The sequence below is a fragment of the Haemaphysalis longicornis genome, unplaced genomic scaffold, assembly GCF_048455015.1.
Source record: "Haemaphysalis longicornis isolate Haplotype H1 unplaced genomic scaffold, Haemaphysalis longicornis Haplotype H1 scaffold_6, whole genome shotgun sequence".
In the NCBI taxonomy this organism is placed as follows: Eukaryota; Metazoa; Arthropoda; class Arachnida; order Ixodida; family Ixodidae; genus Haemaphysalis; species Haemaphysalis longicornis.
This window is the reverse complement of record NW_027526407.1, coordinates 119,401,563-119,427,635: the sequence shown is the minus strand read 5'-3', so window position 1 is coordinate 119,427,635 and position 26,073 is coordinate 119,401,563. Positions and strand designations below refer to the sequence as shown.

The following is a 26,073-nucleotide window of genomic DNA, read 5'->3' as shown; positions in this document are numbered from 1 at the left end:
AGCACCTACCGCGAACCGAAACTGGAAAACGCCAGTAGTGGCTAGTGCATTGCTGGCGCCATCTGGGTATGGCGGCCCTAACCGTTCACTGTACACGGTCTATAGTTGTTTCTCCCAACCTGAGTGAAAAATGGCTGCAGCAATGATAGATTCCAGGAGCGGTATAATTCCGCAGCCATTACATGCTTTAAAATGGTTAGAGATGCAACCGATCTATTAAAAGCAGTTAAATCCTGGTTTCAGTAAAATACACATGCATGCTAAAAAATCGATCCCTTTACCTACTCCCAACTTTTTGTTTTACTTTTTGTGTCTGTCAGTGATAGTATTTACTCACCTCTATTAGTCGATGGTTGCTCGGTTGACTGCCCAAATATACCGAAACATTCGAGAGCGCGGGCTTTGCGTACCTTCCGAAACAACAATGCACAGAGACAACTTATGGAGACCCAAAAGCTCAAACAGAAACTATTTCTATTTGGCAAGCAAGCAGTGCAATATCAGATTTCGTGTCTAAGCCAACCGATAAGCCACCGCCCCTCTGCCCACTTCGATCTCCCTTGGTCGTCGTCGTTTGAGAAGGGTGTGCTTGCCCAGCTATTTCAGAACGTCCTTTTCGTGCTTAAATACACTAAAGCTTCTAGTAAACGTCTCCAGACATATAACTCCCATCTTAATGCGCGCCTAATTGTCCCGAATAACTTTTAGGTAGGCGTGGCAAGGCACTGTGAAATATCTTATTCTGTACGGATTCATGAAAGCCGGTTTTTAAGTACCAAAACCCAAGATCGTGATTACCACCAGATACGAAATCGGACTAATTTCAATTGGCAAAACTGGGGTCTGTGGAGCACATGAATTTATTTTTGTAACTAGAATAGAGCTATTTATACTGGCATCAAATATGTTTCCCAACTCAATTATACCGTACAGGTTTATTGAACACTATCTGAAACTAAACGCGCCTTCAAAATAGCGACAGAAATATTGCCGAATGGTTCGTCAAGCTACACACTTTATCTGCGAATATGTTGAGTTGGCGACCATCTTCCAGCAATGGTAGCGTAGTTGCGTACGCAATTTCTTGCAATATACTTCCCGTGACCTAAACCCATCGCTGTTGTTTCGGAAGAGAGCAAACATTACCGCGCAGGTATAAGAGAAGACAGTTACAGAGCTTTAGGTTGATTCAGTTCAATATTGTTACGCGGTGACAAGGTACAGGTGTGACGAATATTGGACGATGACTGCGATGTATTTACTTCGATGAAATACGTACAAGCGGCCATGACAGTTTCAGCTGAGCCCGTGTCGCACACTACTGCGTCGGCGTCGGCGTCCTTAAGCTATGTGGCAGTGCCCTTTTTGTGCTTCCCGTAACAGTTCATTCTACAACCAGTATTGTACTACTTGTTGTAATTTTCGTTCTCACAAAATATCCTTCCTCCATGGGTAGCAAAGTGTTTCGGCAGTATGAATTGCGCCATAGACATGCGCAGTATCCTCGTTTAGGAGGAATTACGTTTCACTGAATCTAAACATCACATTGACAAATAATAACAGTATAAATAATTATAACATGAAAGTTTTTGTTACTTTTGTGTTTAAATTTTGTTCTAGAATGAATAATCTATTTTATAAAAGATCCCTTGCGTTTTCACAGCTTTAGAGGGCCTTTTTAGCTCTGCGCAACAATTGCAACGCACGCGGTACTGTAAAATCACGAAATGACTTTTTTTTCTTTTAGCAGGTGCCTGTTATAGGAAACAATTATTTGGAGTCACTTAAAAATATTTCACCGAAGTTAGAAAGCCAAACACTTCTAACTAGAGCTATCTTGGCGGCCCCACTTTCAGCATACTTTTGAAAAACAGCGTTTGTAAGAACCATTCTTCGAGTTGCAAAGAAAACCAGATTTGCCCCGAATGCGAAGATATAAATGAAGTCATGGCAAGGTACTCACATCTTCTTGCCTTGCCCACCGGTTTTTCAAATTGAAAGGTAGTAAGCACACACTTTCGGAATGCAACACGAAAATTCCGTTAGGGGATAGTTCCAGGCAAACCGTATATTTTTGTAACCGTGAACTTTGAACAAGATATTTTAGAATCTTTAAGCTGAGCTTGTTCGAGTGATACGTGGAAGTGTTAGCAGGCCTGGTTTGTATCGCATGAAACAGTATACTCTTGCTCGCACGACGTCTATTATGACAGTGTCATACGATACCAGGGATCCTAATTCAAGAAGATCTCAGGAGGAACCACTTTGATGGAGGATAACAAAATTAGTACCTAGGACTCCCGCCTAAACAATCGTAACGTTAACCTACGTACGCGTTTGGGTGGTACGAAGAGTGATGGAAACTTGCTCTGGCACTGAAGTCTTCATGCGTATTTTCAAGGCCAAAGCACATAGAAAATCAAAGACCTTTCCTGCTACACCGTTTTTGCGAGACGTGCTTCTCTTAGGTTGTTTTTCTTATGGCAAGAAATAATCCGACAGCCAGACTGGCCGCCCTTCAAGCCACAGTTTCCCCAGATTCAAGGACATCTGTGGCCAGGTGCACCCTTTCTTCTCATGTGCCATCACGCTCGCCTGTACAGTGGAACTCACCCAGCCAACTCTCGGCCCTGTGGCGAGGGAGCAGTGTCAGCGCAACGGTAGCGCACTCGGTTCCTTTCCTGGAAACGCGGGTTGAAACACAAGACAAACACGAACATGGTTTCGTTGATTTACTTTATACGACGACTACGGTCACCTTTCGCTTTTCATCCGATATGTAAGGCTTTCGAATAAAAACAGAAACAGTGGCCTACGGTGTGCCGTGCAGCGCCATCGATGATATGAATGGTCTTGGGGCTGACCCTACTGCTCGCACAGAATATGTTGCCACAGAGCCTTAAGATCTTTTGGGTATCACTCGGTGCCGTTAATTGAAGCTACGAAGTTTTTAGCTCACCATAAACACCCCAACGTTGCGATACTTGCTGTGACACATAGCTCTTTAGGCTACCCGTGGGGACTACTGGGAGGCAGCCATTCCTTTAAACCTGAAGTCTATGAATTTAGCGCTGGGAATAAGTCTTCTGTAAACGCAGAATTCCGATTAGAGCTACGGAGAGTGTGGGCCAGGAACTGCATAAAGGAGCGACAACTTCTCGACAAGGTCTAACCCAATGCTGCATTGCTATGCCAGTGGTCTGCGGGGCTAACGCTACGGTATTGTTCCTCAAAACCGGATGCAAACAAATTGTAAAAGCTGCATCGCTTAGAATTTGCCCCCCTGTATCTAAACGGGCCTGGCCAGCTGTAGTGAGCAGGCATAAAACCTTGTTGCCTTGCTCACTTTAACAGACAATTATTAGTATTAAGTTGTTTTGGGAGCATTTTCCTGGCTGGAATGGGTTGAGGCATAATCTTGGTTGTTGACATGGCCACACATGCTTTGTAAATGAATTTGTGCGATCACAAGGTCCATTAATTATTGTTATTCTGCAAAAAAACTGCGCTAAATTGAAAGTACGAATACGAAAGACGGTGGAGCACACGATGCAAACTTACGAAAGTTCAACTATCAACTGGCCTTTATTTTCCAACCCTATCTGAAAACATTGGAAATATAAACATAGAAACAGAAATGTTCAAAACCCCGCACAAATCAACATCTTTTAGGTTCTTGATAGTTGTTATCGTCACTTCTTTTTTGCGCTATCTCACTCAGAGCTGGCCACGTGCGCTCGTCTTCCCATCTCTTTGGCTCACTGTCACACGGGGAAAATCTTTCCGCAGAAGTTTAATTTCCTTGTTTTTTAGAATCACCGATGGCTGGCTGACGCATGCGCCTAAAGCGCCTAAAGGGCTAAAAGACCTAAAAAGGGCCTAAGGGCCTAAAGGGCCTAAAACGCCTACAGGGCTGACTCATGCGCCCAAATAAAGGCCAGTTGATAGTTGCGCTTTCCTAAGTCTGCATCGTGTGTTCCTTCGTCTTCGTAATTTCAATTTAGCGCAGTGTTTTTACAACAACTAATGTACCAACTAGCCCAGACGCAAGCTCTCATTGTTATTCTGCACGTGTATCGAGAGAGCGACACCGAAAAATAAATCTAAAGTAAGATCCCAAGAGCTAGCCCACCTAAGATCGAGAGGAAATTGAGTGAAAATATGACGTGGGCTAACTTTCGGTGTGAAGTAAAAAAAAGTTGAGAAATGTATCGCTGCCAAAGAACGAACACGTGTTTATTAGCACTGTATTCATTTGTCATCAAAACCGTCGAATGAACCTTCGCTCTCACTGTCAAACAAAAGTTCGACTACCTCCTCACGCACGGCGTTCCACATGGTTGGCAGGACAGCAGAAGGAGGGATCGCCGAAGCAAGACGCTCATGAAGCTCTCTGGCTTCCGATCCATCGAGGGCTGTTGATATACCGCACCGTTTGAAGGAGCCGGCGACAACTTCCTCACTCACGGCCGCCCAAGCCTTGGAAACAATGCTCACAGCATCTTGTCGACATGTCTTCTTGAGGTTGCCCTTGGGCGTCACTGCCCCAGCTGGAATGAAGCTTGCCCAGGTCTCCCGAAGACTGTCTTTGAATGGTTTCATCCAGCTGACGTCAGCTGACTGCACTATCGATGTGCAGCCACCCGGAACAAACACCATGTCGGTGTCCTTTGACGCGAGGGCCTTGCGTGTGGCGTTCGTGTTGTGGATTGGGGCCTGGTCCAGGACAAGCAGGGGCCGGACATCATCTCGGTTCGGAACCCAAATCCGTCGTACCCACTCCAGGAGCACATCCGATGTCATCCAGCCATTTTTATAGAAGGACAGTCGCACATTGACTGAAGTATAACAAATTGGAGAGCAGATAAGATACAAACTTGAGCACACATGTGACACGATGGGGCGAAGAGCCAAGCGGCCCAAGTATGCTGGTAGGCCCACCCGCCATACGCTATGCCGCAAAACGCGCAACGCAAACGAAAAAAAGCGAAAATACCGCGCCAAACAAAGACAGTAAAAGTAATAGTGAGCGAGCTAAACACTTTCTCAGTATACAAAATAAAAAGCATTGTTTGTATGCATGGTTTTGCAATTAAAAAAATTAAATCATACCTGGAAATCTGAGGGCCAACACCACCTTCGGAGGGATCGGGCCGGTTGGCTCTTTCAGGATTATAAATGCCGGGAGCTTAATCCCTGCCGCAGTCGCACACAACGCCACCGTAAACCCACGACGGGAGCATCGAGTGTTCGCATTCCGGATGCTTGCTCCCCGGCGACATTGTTGGTTCGCGATGCGGGTTGGTCCTTTTGCACCATCGTCTGGTCCACGTTGGCAATGGAGAAGTCACTGTAGCCATGCTCCAGGTGCAGCGTGCCTACAGTCCTTCAGAAGGCCGATACCGCCTCCGAATGGTCAATCGGGAGCTTCCGGCTGTCGTTGGTCGCGGCGCGAAGTGACACATTAAATCTCTTTTTCCATCGGGACAGGTATTGGCTCGATGTGATGAAGTTGCCCAGCTTAGCTTCCGATGCAAGCTTCCTGTCTTGCTCGTTGACTAGGTGGTTACTAACCGCCCTGCCCACCGCCCTCTCTTCTTGCAGAAATTCAAAAACTCCGCCATCGATCTCCTCGGAAAACACAGGTCGACCGCTGTTCAAAGACCGCTCAAGCTTTTCTTTGCCCTGGCCCTCCTGAAGGAGAGTTTCGTACGTAGAGTTCCACTGCCTTACTTGCTTATCCAGCCCAAATTTGGGTGTGGTCTTACTTACATTGTTGCCGGCCTTTCGGTGCCATCCGACAACCTCCACTTTCTTCGCCACGTTGAAGCTTTCCCGCATCCTTCTGTTCTTCGCGATGAAAGACAAATGACCGGAATGTTCAAGGATGCGTGGTGGTCGCGTTTTGGGTTCGGAATTTCGCTACGGTTCTACATGTGTGCGGGCTGCATTGCCACCATAAACGTGCAGATATTAATTTAGATCCTGGGACCTGTTATCGCAGCCAGGTTTCAGGTTTCTGTGACTTGTTATCCTACCCTACAAACGCTAGCTAACCTCGTTTCTGCGGGCGTCAACCCCGGCTGGGAGGATGCCATTGTCAGGGGTGGGTTATCTTTCGGTTTTTTCGAAAACAAATGTGAAATCATGCCAAAACCAGGGATGGGTTATCTTTCCGGAGGGGGGCATCTCTCGGGATTTTTCGGTATACCCCAGTTGAGAGAACATCTTCGTTGTTCATTATAAGCCTTTTTACAAACGGTTACCTGAAGCCGAGCAATAGCCAAGAAATGGGAATGGTGACTGTCATTTCAAAGGTACAAGCAGTATAACGTATGCGCTACAATAAATAGTGACCCATGAAGATGATCCAACTGATGCCATTCAGCATTTAATTCTACAATCGTAAAAGCGCCATGCCTGACAAACGCATAACATTCATCATAAGCCTTTGGTACCCCCTAGGTCGACACTACATCCCCAAAAGCGGACATTTGATATTTATTCCACACAAGTTTATTCATCTTTACCTTCCTCCTTGAAAACAAGTTCTTGAAACAGTAGAAGTCTAGGGCGCTCAGCATGCATACCGCGAGAACAATCGTTACTGCGAATTTTATTGCATTAAAGAATTTAAATAGCCAGCAAATTTAACTCATCGTCGCTTGACACTCGCGCTTTTTTGTACCGGACGACAATGTCATTTCAAGCCTGCGATACTCTGAAACAGTTGCTCAAGTGGCTTTTGAAAGACCCCGTTCATTTCTTCTAATTTTGCCAGCCTTCTTTCCAGCTCAGGTTCCTTCCTTGGAGCCGCAGCCTTGTCCCTCAGATCCTGTGCACACACCAAAAAAGCGTTTGTTTTGAATCATACGTGCAGAGACAAGCATTCGTATAGCTAAAAGCTGCATTGTTCAGACGTATTATTACCTATTCGCCCAAACTACTATATGAACCGGTACGCAACTTTTACAACAGCGCTGAACAACATCTGAACACAAAAACCCCAGCGCTGCGTAGACTGCCACATCCTGATTTCTCACAGCGTACTTTATAAATAAGTAATACTTTGTCACACCACAGGAAAGGGACGTGACACGAATTCCAGCCTGGAGGACAAGTGTGGTCGGTCACTTCTAGGTTGTTTTTAATATTCAATATGTACTTCTAAAAAAAAAAAACTATTTTGCCCTCTAAAGTTATCGCATGAAGCACTGCAAAATCTTGAGGCTATGTATTTAGTCATAATCAGCTGTAAGAGAAAACGCACTACTCGGCTTTTTAACATGCATTACGCAATGCACGAGGAACCAGCCATATTTGAGGAGATGTAACAGCCAATCTGAACAATATATCGTTACCATTTTGTTTCGATAAATGCCGAATTCTTTTCTCAAGTTAAATTTCGTACGTCAAATCTGCGCGCAAGCGTTGATGCACTCAAACCACCCTAAGAAAAATTCTACTTGAAGGAAAACGTCTTCCTTGTACGACATTGATTACAAGTTAAGCATCGCGTTCGTAAAAATGACCAGGAAAATGCATTGGAAACGCGATATCATGGCCAGTAAGAGGCTACCACATTGTCAATAGCAAAGTAATGAGAAGTGATTGCGTTTTAGCCATTGATAAGCATTTGAATTCTACCACTGCATATTTGGTACACAATGCGTAAATCAGCACCTAAGTGATTCTCATTACAAAAATTAACCAAGAAAATATTAATGAAAATTTCTTTATTACCGCTACAGTCCTCAACTCAAAAAAATTCTTCAGAAATCCTAAATGAAAATTCACTGTGAATGCAAGCTGAAGTACCGAAAACCATACAAAAATCCTTTTCGGCATCACAACAACTAACTACAGTTTGAGGATAATGTCAGGAATATTAATTCCGAAAATGAATGGAAATATATCGTACCTTTGTACATGTATTACCACCACAAGCAGGTCAGGTTAGTTTAGCAAAGCACTTGATATCTCCAACGTGGGTCAACGTGGACGGCTGCCTATGCTCCCATCTATATAGCGCTTTGACTTGAATCAGCCTCATGTGATTTATTATGGGCGTTTTATCGCATACTAATACAAGACCGTGGTACCCCAGACCACTTTACAGTGGAGCAGTTCTAGGGCTGGCCCTAACGCCAGTATCTCCTGGCATCGTGTAAATCTGTCTGGAGAATAAAGATCCTGGGGCCTTCGTACGTTGAAACAAGATGGCTTATACTGCCCCTGAATAAAATATCTTCTCAGCAATGCGCTTGTGCTTAGATGAGAGGCCTGCTTTAACAAGACCGGAGGGAGCGGGGCCTTTTTAAGATTGCTGTTCCACGTTTTGTGTTGCACAGTAATGCATGGGCCTCTACAGATGGGGTGGAATAACAGAAAACGGCTCTCAATATTGATTTGGTGATAGTATCCTAACAGAAATTATATGACAATTAGCCGCTAAGGCGACTTTACCATCACGCCCAGTTTCATTTTCTGTCATACTTGGTTATTTCAGAGTAAAAAAAAGACGCCGGAGACCTACTGTCTACTGTAAATACATACCGAAAACGTCTGAAAGTGTCGCTTTACCTAAAGTATCCGGAAACACACTGTACGACAACTAGCCGCTAAGAAGACTAAAGTTATGCACAACAGCTTCGCTGGTCATCCTTCCTCAAATAGTAGAAGGGGACTGAATTTTTTGTATTACTGAGCTGAGAAAACAAATACATATGCAGCTGATGACCCGTTTCTATATAAAAAAAACTTCGAATTGTTCAGTAATATGAGCCTAATTTTTTCAATATTGATTGATTGTGAGGTTCATTGCACAGACACTACACAGGCGTCGAAGCACGCCGTTGTAGAGGGCTACGGATTAATTTCGTCCCTCTGGGGATCTTTACGTGCTCCGAAATCATGAATACACTGGCGTGTTCACATTTTCCCTCCGTAATTTTCATCATTCTTACACTTTTTTTCCTTGGATATTGGAAAGCAATAAGCCTGAACTGAAGGCGGTACTGCTTTATTGGTTAGTTTTAACAAGACCGCATCGTAATGTAGACGGAATCGAAAAATGCTTCTGTTGTGAAGAAACACGATTGTGTGGGGTGATTCTTACAACCCAACCATGAAGATAAAGTAAGTGGTTACCGGTATTCGCCGTACAGCGCCAAACCAGGCGGCATTATGTCCTAGTTGTAATGACGTTACGCTGATTGGTGACTGCGGATTTGCGTTTACAAGGTAGGCCATCATAAGGGAGGGAAGAATCCGTAGTTTGACGTCTACTGAGTAAAACCCCGTTGGAACGCTTGAGCGAGGCGTTGGCCTTTCTTGTAAACATGATGACGTGCAAAGGAACTCGCTGTTTATATAGCCAAAGGTTTGTCGGCATACCGTATGATCGGAAAGGATGCTTTAAGTAGATTACTGGTCACGGAGGATAATTAAAATATACAAATGCCGTTTGTTGCGCCTGTCAAATATACGTACTTTTATCTCTTCGCCGAGGTCTTTGGTTCTGCCTTCCACGTTGAGTAGCACCAAATCATGCTCGTTCTGCAATGTAAACCAGGCATTCGCTTTACAAGGATGTAACAATGAAGAACAGAAATATTCTACACAAGGAGATTAAAACCTTGGTGTACGGGAAGGAACATAAAACAGCTACCTCTTGCGTGTGTTCGGAAGCCATGGGCCTATGTTTACAGTCTATATCTGCGGTGCGACATTTATTTAGGAGTAGTGAGAATTTCTGAATTTTATTTACCTTCAACAACATGACTGTAACGCCAACTGTTGCAAAATACGGCGATTGTGCGTCTGAAGTGGAGTAGCAAGATCTTTTTTCTGAGCCAAGTGTGGGTCCCCAGGCGCTATTTTTGTCGTACCGGTGGAGAATAAGTGCGAGTTTAAAGTCGTGCGCGCGGTGGAGACGTGTACCTGGTCGACCTCTTTCTTCACCTCCTAGCAGCCACGTCCGTAAAGGCAGCTCGCAACTATTGATTATAATCCAGAGCTACTGGGGATTTCGTATTGTTAGGGACAGAACGAAAAATAAAGAATTTCCACTCAACATGAAAGCTGGCGGAAGTGCAGAGAAAGTGATTCGCCATAATAGGCTGTCGCGCCATTACAGCTCACTGCTACCACCCAATTCGATTCAAATTTCCCGCCTTCGCAGTATTCGTGCTCCCAGTGACAGAAGCTTCTCCACCGGGAGTTTTTTTTTTGTGCTTGGTTTCGCTCCCGCACATTGCACTGCCGCTTTCTTCCGCTTACTATCGTAAAAACCAACCCAACGAGAGTTACTAAATAAATGAACGCTGGCGCTTCAGGTTAATTACGTATATTTTGCCTCAACTTGTACCTGCAGTTTACTTTGCGCTAAACAACGGGTAGATGTATGACAAGCGCCAGCGGTTCACGAGTTTCGAATGCTTATTATGACTATGTGAACTGCTTGGCTTTCGAAGGCTCTGGGGTATGCCGCGACGACAGCCGCAACGACGAATAGCTGTGTGGCTCTACAAGGATACAGCGAGCGAGCTACTACGACAAGGCGAATACCTGAAGTTTTATGCACTTAAAACGCATTACGGCGGCTTCTGGGGCCGCATACCTTGGGGGCCTTCACGCGTGTCGTTGATGTTGTGTATTATGCTCGGAAGGAGCAACGCCCTTATGGCCGCACAGCCCTCTCCGTGCTGTGAATAGGCCACCACAGCGTGTTTCGTTTCTCTTTTGACCACTGAATTTTGGAGAGGAGGTAATCGTGCGGAGTGCGGTGAGGCTGCGTTTCGGTTACATTGGTTAAAAAATCTAAACGGACGAATAAATCTGCGGTGCTACACACAGTGGACGCGAGGTGTTAAATTGGTGCGCATGAAGTGTAGTGTGCTGTAGTTACACAACAATAGAACAGCGAGTCTTTGCGTAACCCAAACGTATTGTCTTTGTTGTTTATGGCGTAACTACGTACGAGTCGATCTCCGAGGTTGCTCGCTTAGGCAGTAACTGAGTCTATCGCTGAGACAGTATAATTCATCATTTGTAAATACAGTTCTCTATGTTATTATCCCGTCATCGTCGTCTTCTCGTCGGGTCTTCTTCATCGACATCACTACCGTGTTCCGTAGCTAAGGGTTGCCTCACTGATAAAACGAACCCCCAACAATGAACAACGTTTTAATTCTGTTTCACTTGCGAATCATGTATGTTTTGCCTTTTTTTTCGCCGCAGATCATTCACCACACACACGCCGCAATTTTTTCCCCCACGATGGGGTGATTCTTTGTTTTGATTTGCAAGGTGACTGCAAGCTTACAAATATTTGGCGTTTCCACCAATAGCTTCGCTGATACACAAGTCTGTACACATAAATTCAATTTGAAGCTTCTCCTGCACAAAAAAATACTCCGTTTCAGAGAACCCAATTTCTACCTAAAACAGAATTTCTTCCACCTGGCTGGAAGATACGTCATTAGGCAGCTGAGATGACGTTTCAGATATATGTGAATAGCCATGTTTCAATCACCTAGCATAAATGAAGAACCAGGGTTCCCCACTATCTAACGATGTTCCGGACTGCGAATGACTCTCACTCTGCGGTTATATATGAACCGTTTTGTCCATTACTTCTCCAAAGCCAGGAGGTGCATGTAACTTGCCGCGGTAAATGATTTGATGTTGCAGTGCAGTACTTTTCGTTTAAAAGGGCTGGCATATTCTTTATCTTTTTTTTCAACAATAATTTTACCAATGTTGTCGGGCTTTGGTTCAAGTGTTGTTCGCTGCGATTATGTTATAGTGCAGGCAAAATGAAATTCGACATGCTTGCGATAACTAGAAGGCGAATAATTACATTTGCCAGGTTTGGTATTTAAACGAAACTGATGTCTCTCCATAACAACAACACCAACTGTTACTATATTAAAAGAGGTGCAGCGGTTATTAGCATTGAAAGCCGTGGCGGATCAGGGGCCACTTCCTGACCAAGCCGTGATAAGCCGCGCCACTTATTTCTGGGATCGGCGGACGATAACTGAATACACTGTCAAGAAATAAGCCAGCGCAATTGAAGCCATTCCTCTACATTCTCCTTTGATTGCGCCACCGAACTGCTAACGAGCCTTTCAAACACTGATCACATTTTCAGCATTCTACCTGTTACTTCACTCCCGACATCTTGTAGCACGAAATCAGATAGTTATCTCATTTTCGGCTAAAAACACCTTCGTGAGCTGCAAGAACGTTTACTGAGTTAAGAAAAGCTAGTGTTTTCTAAAAAGGCAATATTTTAGTTGGCGTTATGGCTCCTGTAACCGCGTCTTCAGACCCATACAGAAACCCCAGCTAGCACTCTTTAAACCAATTTTACTTGTGTGTCCGCACATCTCATACTACCCAACGTGAAACTAATTGTTCACTCACAACAAGATACAACTTGACCCCAAAATTGTAATAGCGGTTTGATTGATGGAATAACGGATTAATTTATTCATATATTTATTTGTTTATTTATTTGTTTATTTACTTACCTACTTACTTGCTCACTCACTTACTTAGTTACTTAGTTACTTACTTAGTTACTCACTCACTCACTCACTCACTCACTTATTTATTTATTTATTTATTTATTTATTTATTTATTTATTTATTTATTGTGAGGCCTTACGAGCCGACGCTACGGAGGGGATAAGGCGCACTGTAGTGTAGAGCTCCGGATTATTTTGACTATCTGTGAATCTTTACCATGCGCGGAAATGTCGAACACACGGGCGTTTTTGCTTTTGGCCTCCATCAGAAAAGCGGCCGCCGAGGCCGGGAACCCAACCCAGTAAAGGGGTTTTTACTAGACTCGTATGTTTCCCGAGTCGTTGCCCACCTGCTTGTCCTCTATGCTCTGCAACCTCCTCTGCAGCCTCGTGTCTTCAGTCAGTCCATTAGCCACCTTCTGCTCCACGCACTGAAGCCTGTCCTCCAGCCTCTTCTTCTCCTCATTGAGCCGCTTGAAATCCAAAAAAGAGGGCATAAAAGAAGTGCTCTTGTGTTAAGACCACCAGCTTTACTTTTGTAATCACGAACAAAGTGCTTGGATGCCAGTAACGGTCAAGCCACATTTTTGTACGTGTTCCATCTGGCTAAGCTAATACATGAACCTTAGACCATACGAGAAGAGTTCCTGTACGTGCTTCGGAGAGTTTGCCACCTGATTTTTACCCGGTTCCACCATGAGTGGACAGCCCCATTTCATTGCTGAACAATGGATTCCTTTTCCAGTTGTGCGCACGTCAGTGGATGCGGCTCCCCCGCGCAGAGGCCGGCGCAGTTTGCAATACCAGCACGCGCCTTCTGCGCTCTTGCGCTGCAACCAGAACGGCTGCCCTTACTTGCATGACGGGTGGCTTTCGCGCATGATGTGGCACTCAATGTGGCGAATGGACAAGGAACTCCATGAACCTAGTGGAAGTATATACAAAAACTCTAGACTGAACTTTGGTCGGCAGCATGCTGAAAGGCTAGAGAGCGGGTAAGGGCCGGAAAGAACAACAGGAAAGTGTCTGTATCGCCATTATCGGCCGATGGGATTGGTAATGTTACACAGGTGGCGTTCTCTTGTGTACCTTCGCCACCTTCAACGCCCCCCCCCCCCCCGGTCTTTTATTGCTAGAAAAACTTGCCGGTCGTGACCCGCGGCCACAAAGAGCGGAAGCTAGCTATACTCACCTGCGAGTTAAGAACGGCAAAAGTTCTGTAGTGCATGACTTCACCGAAGATACGGACCGGCATGTCAATGCGGCCACACGTTTTGAAATAAAATTGGGCTTAAGACGCCGTAAGCTTTTTATACCCAGCTTGTCATCGCTGCTGTAGTTTATGACAACATTAAGCGCGAAAAATTACTCGAACGACCCGTGTCACGTCCAAAGCACTCGCAGTAACGCTCTCTTTGTGCTGCGCAGAGGAACCGCCTCGGCGGTCGCAAGATGCGGGGACAACTTCCGTGGTAGTTCTTAAAGGACCCATGAAGGCAAAATACAAGTTTGTTTTATTCGAATGATTTCGTGTTTTATAGTGCCCCCAGCGCTTGTCCGGATACAAACGATGCTTTATTCACTGAAAAAATTATTCAATTTCAGTTAAGATTTTGATTTTCCCGCTAAATCGTATGTTTTCGTGGTCTCTGCAATGACATCACATGAACCGACGGCTCTGGAGCCTAGCGTGCCCTGATTCATGGCTCCGCCGTACAGGGTGGAGACACGTATACGCTGGAGCCGCCTGTTTGTGTAACTCGCTCGCCGCCGAAGCAAGTCATTTTATCAACCCTGCGGTAAAATTATCGCCGCAACGCGGTTTACTGGCGAAGTTTGAATTAACTTATATGTTTCGCGTTGCTGGGTCTCGTGGGAAACGAAAAGAGCAGCACGTTGAGCACGTTGACCCAACTGCAGCGGCAAGGGACCGCTGAAAGGGTGTCTCCACACTGAACGGCGGCGCTGGCTTTGAGGTGCCCTACGGCGGCCTTCGAGCGTTTGTTTACGTTACTCAACCTAGATGATGCCACCATACAGCGGCAAGCCGTTTTCTGCCTTGCTTTGGTTCTTAAAGAAAATATTTGTTTCTTGAAACATTGTGCTCGCTCGACAATTATGTTCGCGTAAGACACCGTCGCCTGCGGCAACCGGCCAGGGTCGTCAGAGACAACCCCATAGCCACGCAGTGCTATGCAGCTAAACCAAGCATAGTGCGCACAATACCAACAGCAGTAACATCAGTACTTCTATGCTTGCATGTGCTTTCGTAACTTACACTGTTTTTGACACCATTCTTATTGCTTTAAAACGAATGTGCCCTAAAGTTAAGCACGATAGCTCGTTCGGCAAGCTTATAAGCTCAGCGTATTTGCGTTTGCTTTTTGCGGCCTCCGCCCATCGCAGAGCAGGCTGGTATGACATCATAGGTTCTGTTGCTCGAAATGAGCGAGTGGGTCGCGTGGCCATTCGTTTTTTTCCTGAATATATAGCTTATTTGAGCGTAGTTTACGTTAAATATGGCGTCAGTATGATTCTAACGAGGCCATCTTTCGAATGAACCAAACTTGTGCTCTGTCTTCATGGCTCCTTGAAGTTGTACCTTAGCATAGCGGTGTCAGGTGCGAGAGAAAAGAACCAGGCGTACAAGGCCATACCACACCAGCCGTAGCAGCCCCTTCAAGATCTGGCTGACGAGAATGGCTGGGTTTAAAATTGAAACAACTGCGTACAAGGATGAGGGGCATTTCTAAGCATACTACGTTCACGGGCAGTGGCGTACGCATGCTTCTACAGCTCTTTCGACACAAGCTTAAGCAAGCGTCAATAGGCTGAAGCATTTCTCGAAGCTGAGGTTTCTCCACAGTGTCGTTGAAAAGTCTCGCCTGCCATCAACGCACGAGTCGTTGGGGTAGCAGGAGCGGCTAAGCTCCGTTTGCAATACTGCGTGGCCCTTGCAAACGTTTCCACGTTCGGCAACCGTACGTGCTCGTGCGACAATTTAGTCATTCAAGCCATGCGGACCTTTACACATATATCTAGGACAAGAAATGTTTGTTCTAGGAGCCCACACAGAGGCGACGGCTCACGTCAAGGGTAGCGTTCCCCACCACAGAAGAAGAAAACTAAGTTGAAAATAGAGCCCGTTGTCACGGAACTCACGTTTACCTTGGAGTAGCTCACAGCTCGTCGGTGCTTTTTTAAAAAACAGTAAGAGGTGTGGCAAATATCAGTACAACCTCGCTGTCCTCAACGTGTGCGTCGCAGAGTTCGCGGGCTATCGTGCAGTATTTAGCTCGTACCAAATACACGCGTTAAAACCCTTTCATAACCCTGTTTTGTGCAACCTGATGGCGTTCTTCCGTCCGCCATTAATTGAATACTTGTAAGGGAGCCTCTGGCACCTCGTCGACGCAATGACTGGAACCTACGCGAAAGACGTTCACCATTCACGCTACCCTAAATCACCCAGTTCACTTTTCGGCTAGTCCATAGAGCCTCCCAAAAGTAGTACCGAAAAAACAATGGACAGACAGCGTAAAAGGTAATAGCGGGTTTTGCGAATGCGTGGTTTCAGGGTTGTGTGCTGTGTTGCCGTTTTGGTGTCCCCATTTTTGTGCGCTCTCACCGCTTTTTCAATTCCTGTCGGTGACTGAAGGGGGCTCGGTCGCAACTGGAGTTTTTTTAACACTTTAAGGCATTTAGCTCGTACGCAATAAAGCGCAGTATTCGTTAGTTGGAGTGCATATTTACCTTGTTTTCCTCTTTCAGGCGACACAATTCTTGAACAAGTAGATCGGTGTGCTTGGCATTGGCTTCATGAATGGTGACCTCATTACGTGTTGCCTACGAATACAGGTTTTTCGAAAAATGCATCATTTGAAGCACGCCAACATGAATTCATCAAAAACCAAATCACGAAAACCAAAACGACCCTTTCGTGTTGTATCAAGGAAGGTACTCCAGCGAAATGCGGATAATTACGTGAATGTAACGTTACGTTCAGTGTCTGCGGAAACCAATGCTACCTACAGTGCTATTCTGCGTTCTCGGTGTGACAAGAGAAATGATATTGCCAACGTTTGCTTATTTTCCAGAACTAGATGGTAAACGCTAACCCTCCTTGCTAAACAAATTTCTCCATTCATACTCCAGAAGAATCGTGTCTTAGCGTTCTAAGGAAAGAAATGTGAATAGGGGTGGAGTGGTTCCGTTCACCGTCTTAGAAAAAGTGCCCGTGTATTCCTGGTTATACGCCAATTTATTTATGGGGCTTCAAAGCAGTACAGAAAAGGAGTACCGAATTCTTCTTGATTGTGGGAACGCGTTGTACTTGAGTAGTCTGAGTGCTGTTTCTTGCTTCTTACAGAGCTATGTATTTATAGACTGCGGCGTTCTACGTTTCAGTCAGCCCTGTTAGGTGGTCCGTTGATACGTTGTCAAGTGCGAAAGCACTGTCATTTACTACGTGGCTTAGCCTACGACGCTTAGTTGACAAAATCCTCCACTCAATAGGAAGGAAGGGACCGGTCACCACACAAGTTTAACGAACCCATTAGGTTTTCAAGAGAAGCTGCCTATTGCAGGGTGAAATCCCCCCGTGTGCAACGAAGCAGAAAACGCTGCGAATCATTAAGTGCGCAAGAAAGAAAGAAGCCGAATGTAAGTGGTGTCAATCTACAACGGAGAAGGAAACACCAGGATCTCTCGCGGCGAACCGCACCATGGCCACGTATTAGTAACTTAGTTAGCGAGCCACAAGGAAACAGAGCGGTCTCCTAAAAGACCGTGCGTCGTACGAGGAAGAACGTCGCGAGAAGTGTCTGAAATGTGACCGTGCCGCCGCGTCTTTGATGCGAAGGTCAGAGAACGATGATGATGATGATGGTGTGATGTTTAAGGCGCACAGCCAACTGCGGCCAAGAGCGCCAGAACAATGGTTATATACCAGAGGTGAAAACATAAACACTAAGATCAGTCAGTAAGAACAAAGTAAAGTCAGAAAACGGCAATCAGGATGGCTGGTGTATAAGGCCAGGGAGTGATCATGCATGGAATGAAATTGGGTTTAAAAAGTGAATTTCTGCTAAATATCTGAGAACGCGCTTGACAGAAAACATGGGATTGTCAGACAGGAAAAACGGTAGGAGCAGTGGGATGTGTATTCTGTTTAGTTGTGGGAAGTGTTTGTGTCGCGCTGTGTCAAGTGCCTTGAATTGAATGATTATGTGAACTGCGGATAGGGCTTCTCCACACCTGCAACAGAGAGGTCAGAGAACGAGAGGGGGGCCTCGCCGCGCCACCGTCACCGTCAGGTCAAACCAGAAGTCTGGAAAGCCGAACGCGGTCCCAGGGGAAATTGCAAGCACCAATGTCGCGCCGGTCCAAAAGCGCGACATTGCCAAATGCGTAAGTCCTCCCCGTGATTGCCTACAAGTACACAATATCTTAAAGCAAGAAGCGAACATGAACTGCCCTAGTAACAATGAACGCGCATGTCGCAGAGGGTGCCACTCTGCCACAATCCACAGATGAAGAGTCGCATCTGGCTGTGGCAATATTCTCACAAATATGCGAATTTATCCTCATAATGGATTTCTAGGAAGGGTGCAAGAACTTCATGTAGGCCTGGGTACCTCGAATGACTACCCGCATGGTGAAGGAAAATTCCGGCCATTCTAGTCTGTGAAGGTGGTTGAGCAGCGAAGCTGGTGTGGCAATTTGAAGTAAAATAGTACATTTATATCAAATTTCAGATACATGTCTTGGCACAGAAATGACAGTGTCTTGCACTCGACGTCTCTGCAGTCAGAAAAATTATCTAAAGTTAGATGCAAATTTTGTACTGTAGCACCGTAAAATTGGCGATACACCTTCGCTTCTCAGTCACCTTTTTAAGTATATTGGCCGCAAAACATTTTGTTTGTTACTATGTGAGTAACCACCCTAACTGCCCAGGTCTACTTGAGGTTCTTGCACCCTTCCTAGAAATCCCTTACGATGATTAAGGCGTATTTTTGTGAAAATACGGGCACAGCCACTTGTGACTCAGTGGCATCAACTGCTAGGTGTACGTTCGCTGTTACCACGATCATTCATTGTCTTTACTTGCTGTAGAAGTTTGTGTCCGCTTATGCTACTACACCTAGAATTCTTGCACCTTGCATAGTGCTTGGGTTCGTTGCTATACTAGTTCACTGAATATTGATTTGTGTAGATTTTCCGCTATAAATCATGAAAATACGTTTTGCGGGTCGGATGTAGAGCGTAGGTAGGGAATTCAGAAGCAACATTTTAGTGCCTGTCATCGTTAGTAGCTACTTATCTAAAGTGGTAAGATGATAGGGATGCACCTGGAGTGGTTCATATATTACTCTTGTTTTCTAATGCCCGTAAAAATTTGCTAATTGGATATTCCCTTCCATATGACAAACACAGCAAGTCACATGGTACTTACGTAAAATTCGCAGCCAAGTGCCTGGAAGGTACAGTGCATTGGAACTTGCGGGCACACTTCGTAGTGCTCATCCTCCAGCTGGAAAAATGACATGAAATAATATGGCGCAAATCATTGTTTCAAATACATTCTGTTTAAAGTATTTCATGCCGCCGAGAGCTTTATGCAGGTGGTAGATCGAGGCTGCTATTACACCTGAGACGGCCAAAAGAAACCGCCAGCCACAAAATTACTCGTAACAAAGCACGCCGGTTTTTTCTTCACGCTAATCTTCTCTTTCGCTAAAGGCTTCGGAACTGTAACAGCTGAGAATACGCTTTTCAGCAACAATGACCAGAGCTTATAAAAAAAATTGAATAATTGCTCCGATAGGAAAAACAGCACTACAAACATGGACTAACGGTCAAGATGGCACAGAGACGAGCGCTAAAAAAGACAGTGGCAGTGCAGAAGTAGATCAGTTGTACGAATAGCCAATAAGAAAATTGAATACACCCGCGTTGAGGCACCCGAAACACCTCATTAGGCTTAGCAGGCTAACTGGCACTAACATTTCGTAGATATTTTGTCATGCCACTTATTCGTCTTCGCCTTTCCGTGTTATAATATTCCTTATTTACGCCTCAGGACGTGTAACGCCATTATAATTAACAATAATTGTTTTTTATATGACAAATTGGCGCAATTTCAACCGAGGGCACAATAATGGCGGCAACTACGCTGCTGACCAATAGTCACCTCAGCCACAGTTTCAAACTCCATTTCGCAGTGCTGGCACGTGGCGGGACGCTGGCGACAGCTGGATTCGTGTTTCTGCAAATAAAAATAGCATTTTGTTTACACTCTCTCCGTCAGACTTCTGGTGCATGAACAATATGCGATCTGATTTTAGCGTGCACACGCCTCTGTCCGATATTGGCGTCATTGCGTTTGCGTAAGGGGGAACATTGTGGTTCGCTCAAAAGGCAGATATCATCTGAGCACCCAGCTTCAATACGGAGGAAATGTATTTCGAAAGTTCAATGATCACTCGATTAGGCGAGAACAGCAAATTTCAGACAGCTTAAGATCCCTACAATTCATAACCTGTATAAATTGCGACTCTCTCAAATTGTGTTCTCACAAATGCAAAGCGACCGTAGTTCATTCTTCTCAATGTATGTCGATATTATAATTTAAGACAATAGTTTAAAAACACCGAGAATAAGAACTAAATAGGGTGAAAAATTTTTAGCTTGGCCGATTCCAAATCTTCTCAACCAGCACCCGAATGTAATCGACGTTATAGATATATCCCCATCCATGCAAGTACTTTGAAAACAATTAGATGGTGTGTTTCTGCAGTTTATATGAAACATCCTCGTTACGTCACCAGCAGTATCAATGTCTGCCATGTTATTTCACACTGTATGTGTGTACGAGCATATGAATCCTTCATTTGGGCAGTTTTCGCTTTCTGCTATTTTTAGGCCCTTCTTCCGCTGTCTTATTTTCTTTTTTTTTTGGTTCCTTTTCTTGTTTCCTTCAAAACATGATTTAGAAATACCACAGTGCATTCCTTGACGCTGTTTTTACCATGACTCTCTTGTGCAGTGGATGCTAACCCTTTGTGGCTATCTGAATTCCTTTATTACTTATGTTTTTTGCATGAATTGGCCTGCAATTATCTTGCTGCGTGTCCGTTGAAGCGGCCCTACGGGCGTGGTCAGGCGATCACTTGTGTCGAATTTCCCCATGAGCTGCTCTATTGTGCTGTACTGTTGTTGTTGTTGTTGAATAAACAATGCAATGTTTAGCACTTAACTAAAGCCCAGTACAGAAAGCTGGAAGTGCATATTTAATGATGAATGAATTAGAGGGGCCCAAACAGGAGGCTGTATAGGAAAAACTTTTAGTTTGCTCCTACATCTTCCCACCTACTCCCCAGGCAAGCAAAAGTCTGATCAACACAACATTAGCAGAGGAAGTGCGGCTATATTAGTGTTGGATGAGTGGGAATGATGGCGGCAGAGAAACACTTTTTTTTTCAGATTGTCTCTCTAAATGTCGCGAACCAACATAATCTTCCGATGTAGAAATGTTTACTGCCAGCTTGCAGCTTAGAGGTGCTTTAAAAGTGTACCCCTTTTTTTAAAGCGCAGCTGCTGTGCAAGCAGTTGGTTTGCCGTTGCAGGAAAAACATACCACGAAAATGCCGTGGGCTGGTGTGCGCGTGTCTCGCTAGGACCGCCGAATCTCCGGCTCGTGCAGTGGATTTACCGAAAAATAAATCTCTAGGAATCGATAAAACACGAACGTAAACTGTGCAACGAAATTTGAAGCGAAAGGAGCATCACTTCTGGGCAAGCGGCTGTTTTGTGGGTGTGCTTGGCCAGTGGCGTCCTGGTGGGGGGTCGCTTCAGCAAAGGTGTGAACATGTTCTGCTCCGTGGCGTGTACGGTATACGGTTGCGTTGCGACGAGCTCAGCTTGCAGAACGCGAGAGGAACAATTCGTTGTTTGGACCGTAATCGCGTAAGCAGGTTTCGCTTCCCGCTGGCGTGTGTCTCATCGCACAAAAGTAGTCACGAACGTGACATTAACCCGTCAGAGTCATTGCCTTTCAGCGGCGCTTAATGCAAGGTTTCCTTACAAGGGGGCCATCACACCCAAAGAAGCAAACAGTGGAGGGCGCCTCAATTCACGCGTGTCCCCCGTGCTCGAAGGCGCTGGTAGCGAGGCGCCAACTGTCGGCGCTCATTAGCGTCATTATGCGCTACTTCGCTCCGCCTCTCCTAGACGGCAGCACCATCTGAATGAGTCATAGGGAAGGATAAAGGGCGCGTTCCTACAGCTGTTTACGCCTAAGTTCATAGCCAGTTGGCAGAGCGCCTCGTACCTCCCGTTACGGTGAGAGAGTTCGTGGGCTCGAATCCGGAAGCCGCCGCGTCAATGGTACATTTTCTAGCGACGTCATCTCTGTGATGAATATGACGTCAGTGAGATATTGGCGTAACCCGGCATAAAACACTTTCGTGTTAAAAAAGAAAAAAAATCTAGCCTGCCGTCAAGTGAGACCGCGCAAGTAAAAAACAAAACTCCAGCGCTGATATTAAAGATTAAAAGACCTCCTGCTTGGGAAGCTTACCAGAGGGACACACTACACTTGAACATTGATTTACCGAAATCACCGGGACCAGCAGATTCTTTCGTTAAATCGAGAACTTTGTATATTCAAGAGAACGACCAATTTCGTTCTAGAGAACGACAAATGTATCGCGTCGAGATAAAGCTTGTTATTTTCGCCTGCGCGCCCTTTTGAGCAGCGTTAGCACGCAATTCTCTTAGCTGGACAGTGAAGTCAAAGAGCCCTCAACATCCTTGTGTGGCCAGGCAAACCACATCAGAAGGTTGACGGCGTCCATCACCTGGCTTGGTGGTGGGCTCGGGAGCTTCGAGAGTATCCGGATCATTCGCGCCTCCAAACTCCTCTTGTACGCCGGAAAGAAGCTGCACGATCTCCTAGTCATCAAGAACTTCTGTTGTGTCAGTTTGCGCGTCTGCGTCGGCGTTCACAAAGTCGTCAAAGTTCTGATCTGTGCTCACCTCGTCACACCGACAAAGCTCTTCCCAACAACTGCGCGATGCCTCTTCCTGCTCGTGTTGCGGGCTTGTGGAGCCCGCAACACGAGCAAATAGCCCACTGCTAGGTCGTGTGCTCGCACTCCGCTGTCCGCACACTGCCAGGCGTTCTAGACGCCATAAATTTGGAAAAACATGTTTTATATGCATATTTTTTTTGCGGATTTTTTCGTTAAAGCGGGTTTAATGAAGAAATTTGTGTTGTTATTTTGAGTTCATGAAAGCATCAGGGCTATGGGCATCTACTGGGGAAATCCGTATTTCTTTGTTAAATCGGGCAATTCGTAAAACTGGGTTGGCAATATCGAGTTTCAACTGTATCTAGAAGGCATTTTGGATAATTAGAGACATGGCTACGAGTGAGCAAACCCTTTCCGGGAAGACTCGCAGATCCCGCTACGGCTGCCTCGAGTCGACGATGAAGAGCTGCTGTAAGTCTACAACGCTGGGGATGGCTCATCCACCACACGCCCCGAAGAAGACGGCGACCTCTTCGACGCACAGCACAGCGATTACTGGCCCTGTCTCTATGCAAATAAACCATGATACTGAAAATTAACTACCTGTGCGGCAATGGTCCCCTGCAACAGCTTCACCATTCAAGTCTTGGGCGTGAGTGGAAACTTTGCTTTTTCAATACATCCCTTTCTAACACATGTGTAATGAAGCCTTAAAAGAAACTAAAGTAAAGAAACCACCTCCATTATTCCAATAGCCGGTAACGTTAACTACAAGCAGTTTTTGAGATGTTTCTGCAGTTAAAAGATGCCTGGTAACCATTGCCGGGAATAATTTGGTGGTGCCTAATGTGAATATTTACGCACAAAGCTACAAATGGGGTGCAATGTGCGCCTATGAGCCAGTTTGAAATGAATGACGCGTACCGAAATTACGGGCACTCAGACGTGAAAGGAAGTTTTTCGCCATACCGCTCTAGAAAAACAAAACTGTATTCAGATGCTCACCAGCTTATTGCACGCTTGAACGTCTTCCTGGCAGAAGCAGCATTTCAGAAATCTCCGCGGACAGACATCGTTCATGTGATCAGCCAGCGTCTTGCGGTCTTGTGGTGAGTCACACAAAGGGCACAATACCTTTCCTTGCTGGCCACATGTCTTGTAATGGCGCTGCAAGGTATTTTAGGTACACACATAAGTAAAAATTTACTTACACGGCATCTAGATGCACGTATTTCGTACTGAAGTCAAGGAACGTTTCTTAATATTTTTTTAAGATCAGAATACCTGACAAAATATTGTCCGTAATACTTTCAGTATCTCGCTCCCATGGTCGATAATGACCAGGCTAGGCGCACTCATTTCGTCTTTATGAGTAATGGAAGAAATCAGCGCAGGACTAGTAACTAGCTGCGGGTACTCACGAAATAATTGACTGATTGTGGTGTTTAACGCGCCGACAGAATGCCGGCGATGAGGCACGCCGTAGTGGAGGGTTTCGGATTAATTTTGACCAACTGGGCATCTTTAACGTGCGCCAAAATCTCGCTCACACGGCCGTACATACGAAATAGTATCTGTAAATGGTAATAAATTGAATAACAAGCACCTTGCCATCAAATGTTCAGTAGCCGCAAGTCAAAATCACACGCAAGAAGAGCCGCTATTGCACCAGTTTTATGCTTTTTGCATTACAGGTTGGTGAATGCGTTGCTGTCCATAAAAGCCAACTCAGCAATTTACATTGCAGACATTAGCCTTAGTTGAAGCGGGTCACAACTCTCATAAAAAACACTTCTACATATCGGATAGTGCTACCTGTGTCGCCTGAAATGAAATAAAACGAAATAAAGGAAATGTTACCAAAAGAAAACACGTGAAGAAAGCGTGAAGCCACTGACCACAGCTGGGAAATGGTAAGTTAAGAAATATGTGTCCAGTAGAATCGACAGTGGCAATCGTTGGCCCTTGTACTTCGTCAAACAGCGATTGTACACAAGGGCGCAAGAAAAGCACACACGATCACGCTACCAAGAGGTAGCGGCAGGATTTTGTTTCGGACACGAACACGATATGGAAGCATGCTGCAGCAGAATGGCGAGCTGGGCAAGTTAATGAGTTTGCATGGCGGAACCTTAAAAAAGCCCTAAACTGAAAACGGGACACACCAGAAAGAACCACTGGACGAGCGCTCGTCCTGTGGTTCTTTCGTTTTTGTAGTTTTCAGTGTTAAGCTTCTTGAAGGTTTTGATACACGAAATGGAAGGTTTCCTTGCTTTTTTGGATGTTTAGAAAAGCATGAAGCACGTACTTTAACACTCCAAGGAGGTGTATTCTGTAACATGAACCTTTTTTTTAGAACAGAAATCCCCACCCCTCAGACGACAAATTAACAGAGTAGAAGTTATCATCTTAGAGAAAGGCTGTGTGTTCTTACAGATGTCTAAAGCAAACGGCTACCAGTGCCTTCACTCACAACTATTTCTGTTATAACATAACTGCTACAGAACCATAGTAATGACCTACGATTCAGCACAAAAGACGAATTCTACCATCTACCCTAAACTTAGTGGTGAAATACAGTGACAATAATACCTGAACTGTGTGTCATCCGCAGGTACTCTGAGGCGAGATTGGTTACACGACTTTAGCCCGTGAGTCAAAAACGATAGTGTCTCAGCGTTACCACTGAGTGACACAGTTGTTGATGATATCTAATATCGGCTGCCAAAGTTACTTACCTTGTAGTGACCCACGGCCCATACGCAGGTAGGTCACATGATACAATGGTGAGTCAGCAACTGCTATTGACCCCAAGATTGGTACTGATCTACTAGCTATGCACCCATGGGTCGTAAACCAGTAACTCATTACCAACAATCCGCACAAACCACTAAATTAGTTACCGAAGGGTCCAGTTGCCCTTTCGTAACCGATGCCAGTAACAATTTGTCTCCATGTTTGTAGTTACCAACCATGGGATAATCTAATTACGCTACAATGCGACCACAGACCCAAAAGTTCCAGGTACACAAGAGTGAGGGCACGTCGTTTACCATGGGATAACCTATGGGTGACTGCCACCTGACAATTGGTCGTCACCTGAAAATTAGTAGTTACTCGCAGGTATTTTGTTTGCAATCTTTGCTAAGCTTCAATGACTTATCTTTATGCGGTCGCCAGTAACGGCCACCGGCGACCCAGTGATGACTCTCGCGTAAATTAAAAGTTGGGTTCTATTGCTGCCCACGACAAGCCCCTTACAGAATTACAGGAGTCGCCACCCGATTTGAGGGCACATACCCCTTGCCCCAGCAACGACGAGGGCGGGAGTTCACCCGCACTCTTTAGTGGGGTAGAATGAATTCAGATTAAAAATGTTTATTATTTATTTTGTGGAATAAGAAGATTACAAGTAAACTTATGAATACTAGGGTTGCATGCGATTTGTGTCCGAAAAGATATCAAATTGCGACATTGCTCTCAACAAAGCAATCACAGAT

The 26,073-nt window shown here is 45.2% G+C and overlaps 1 protein-coding gene across 2 annotated transcripts in view; it reads right to left on the bottom strand.

Annotated features, from left to right (window-relative positions):
- Positions 1-6,488: 6,488 nt before the first annotated feature.
- LOC144141135 (TNF receptor-associated factor 2-like) overlaps positions 6,489-26,073 on the bottom strand; it is a 38,412-nt gene continuing 18,827 nt past the window's right edge. Inside the window, exons 4-10 of one of the 2 annotated variants that reach the window (XM_077672668.1) lie at positions 23,579-23,740; positions 19,732-19,806; positions 18,994-19,071; positions 16,290-16,382; positions 12,887-13,009; positions 9,493-9,558; positions 6,489-6,835 (exon numbers count right to left, since the gene is read on the bottom strand). In XM_077672668.1, the coding sequence (XP_077528794.1) occupies positions 6,701-6,835; positions 9,493-9,558; positions 12,887-13,009; positions 16,290-16,382; positions 18,994-19,071; positions 19,732-19,806; positions 23,579-23,740 (732 nt within the window). In that variant the 3' untranslated portion in view covers positions 6,489-6,700. The remainder of the gene's footprint in view (positions 6,836-9,492; positions 9,559-12,886; positions 13,010-16,289; positions 16,383-18,993; positions 19,072-19,731; positions 19,807-23,578; positions 23,741-26,073) is intronic. The other variant, XM_077672667.1, reaches the window with a different exon arrangement.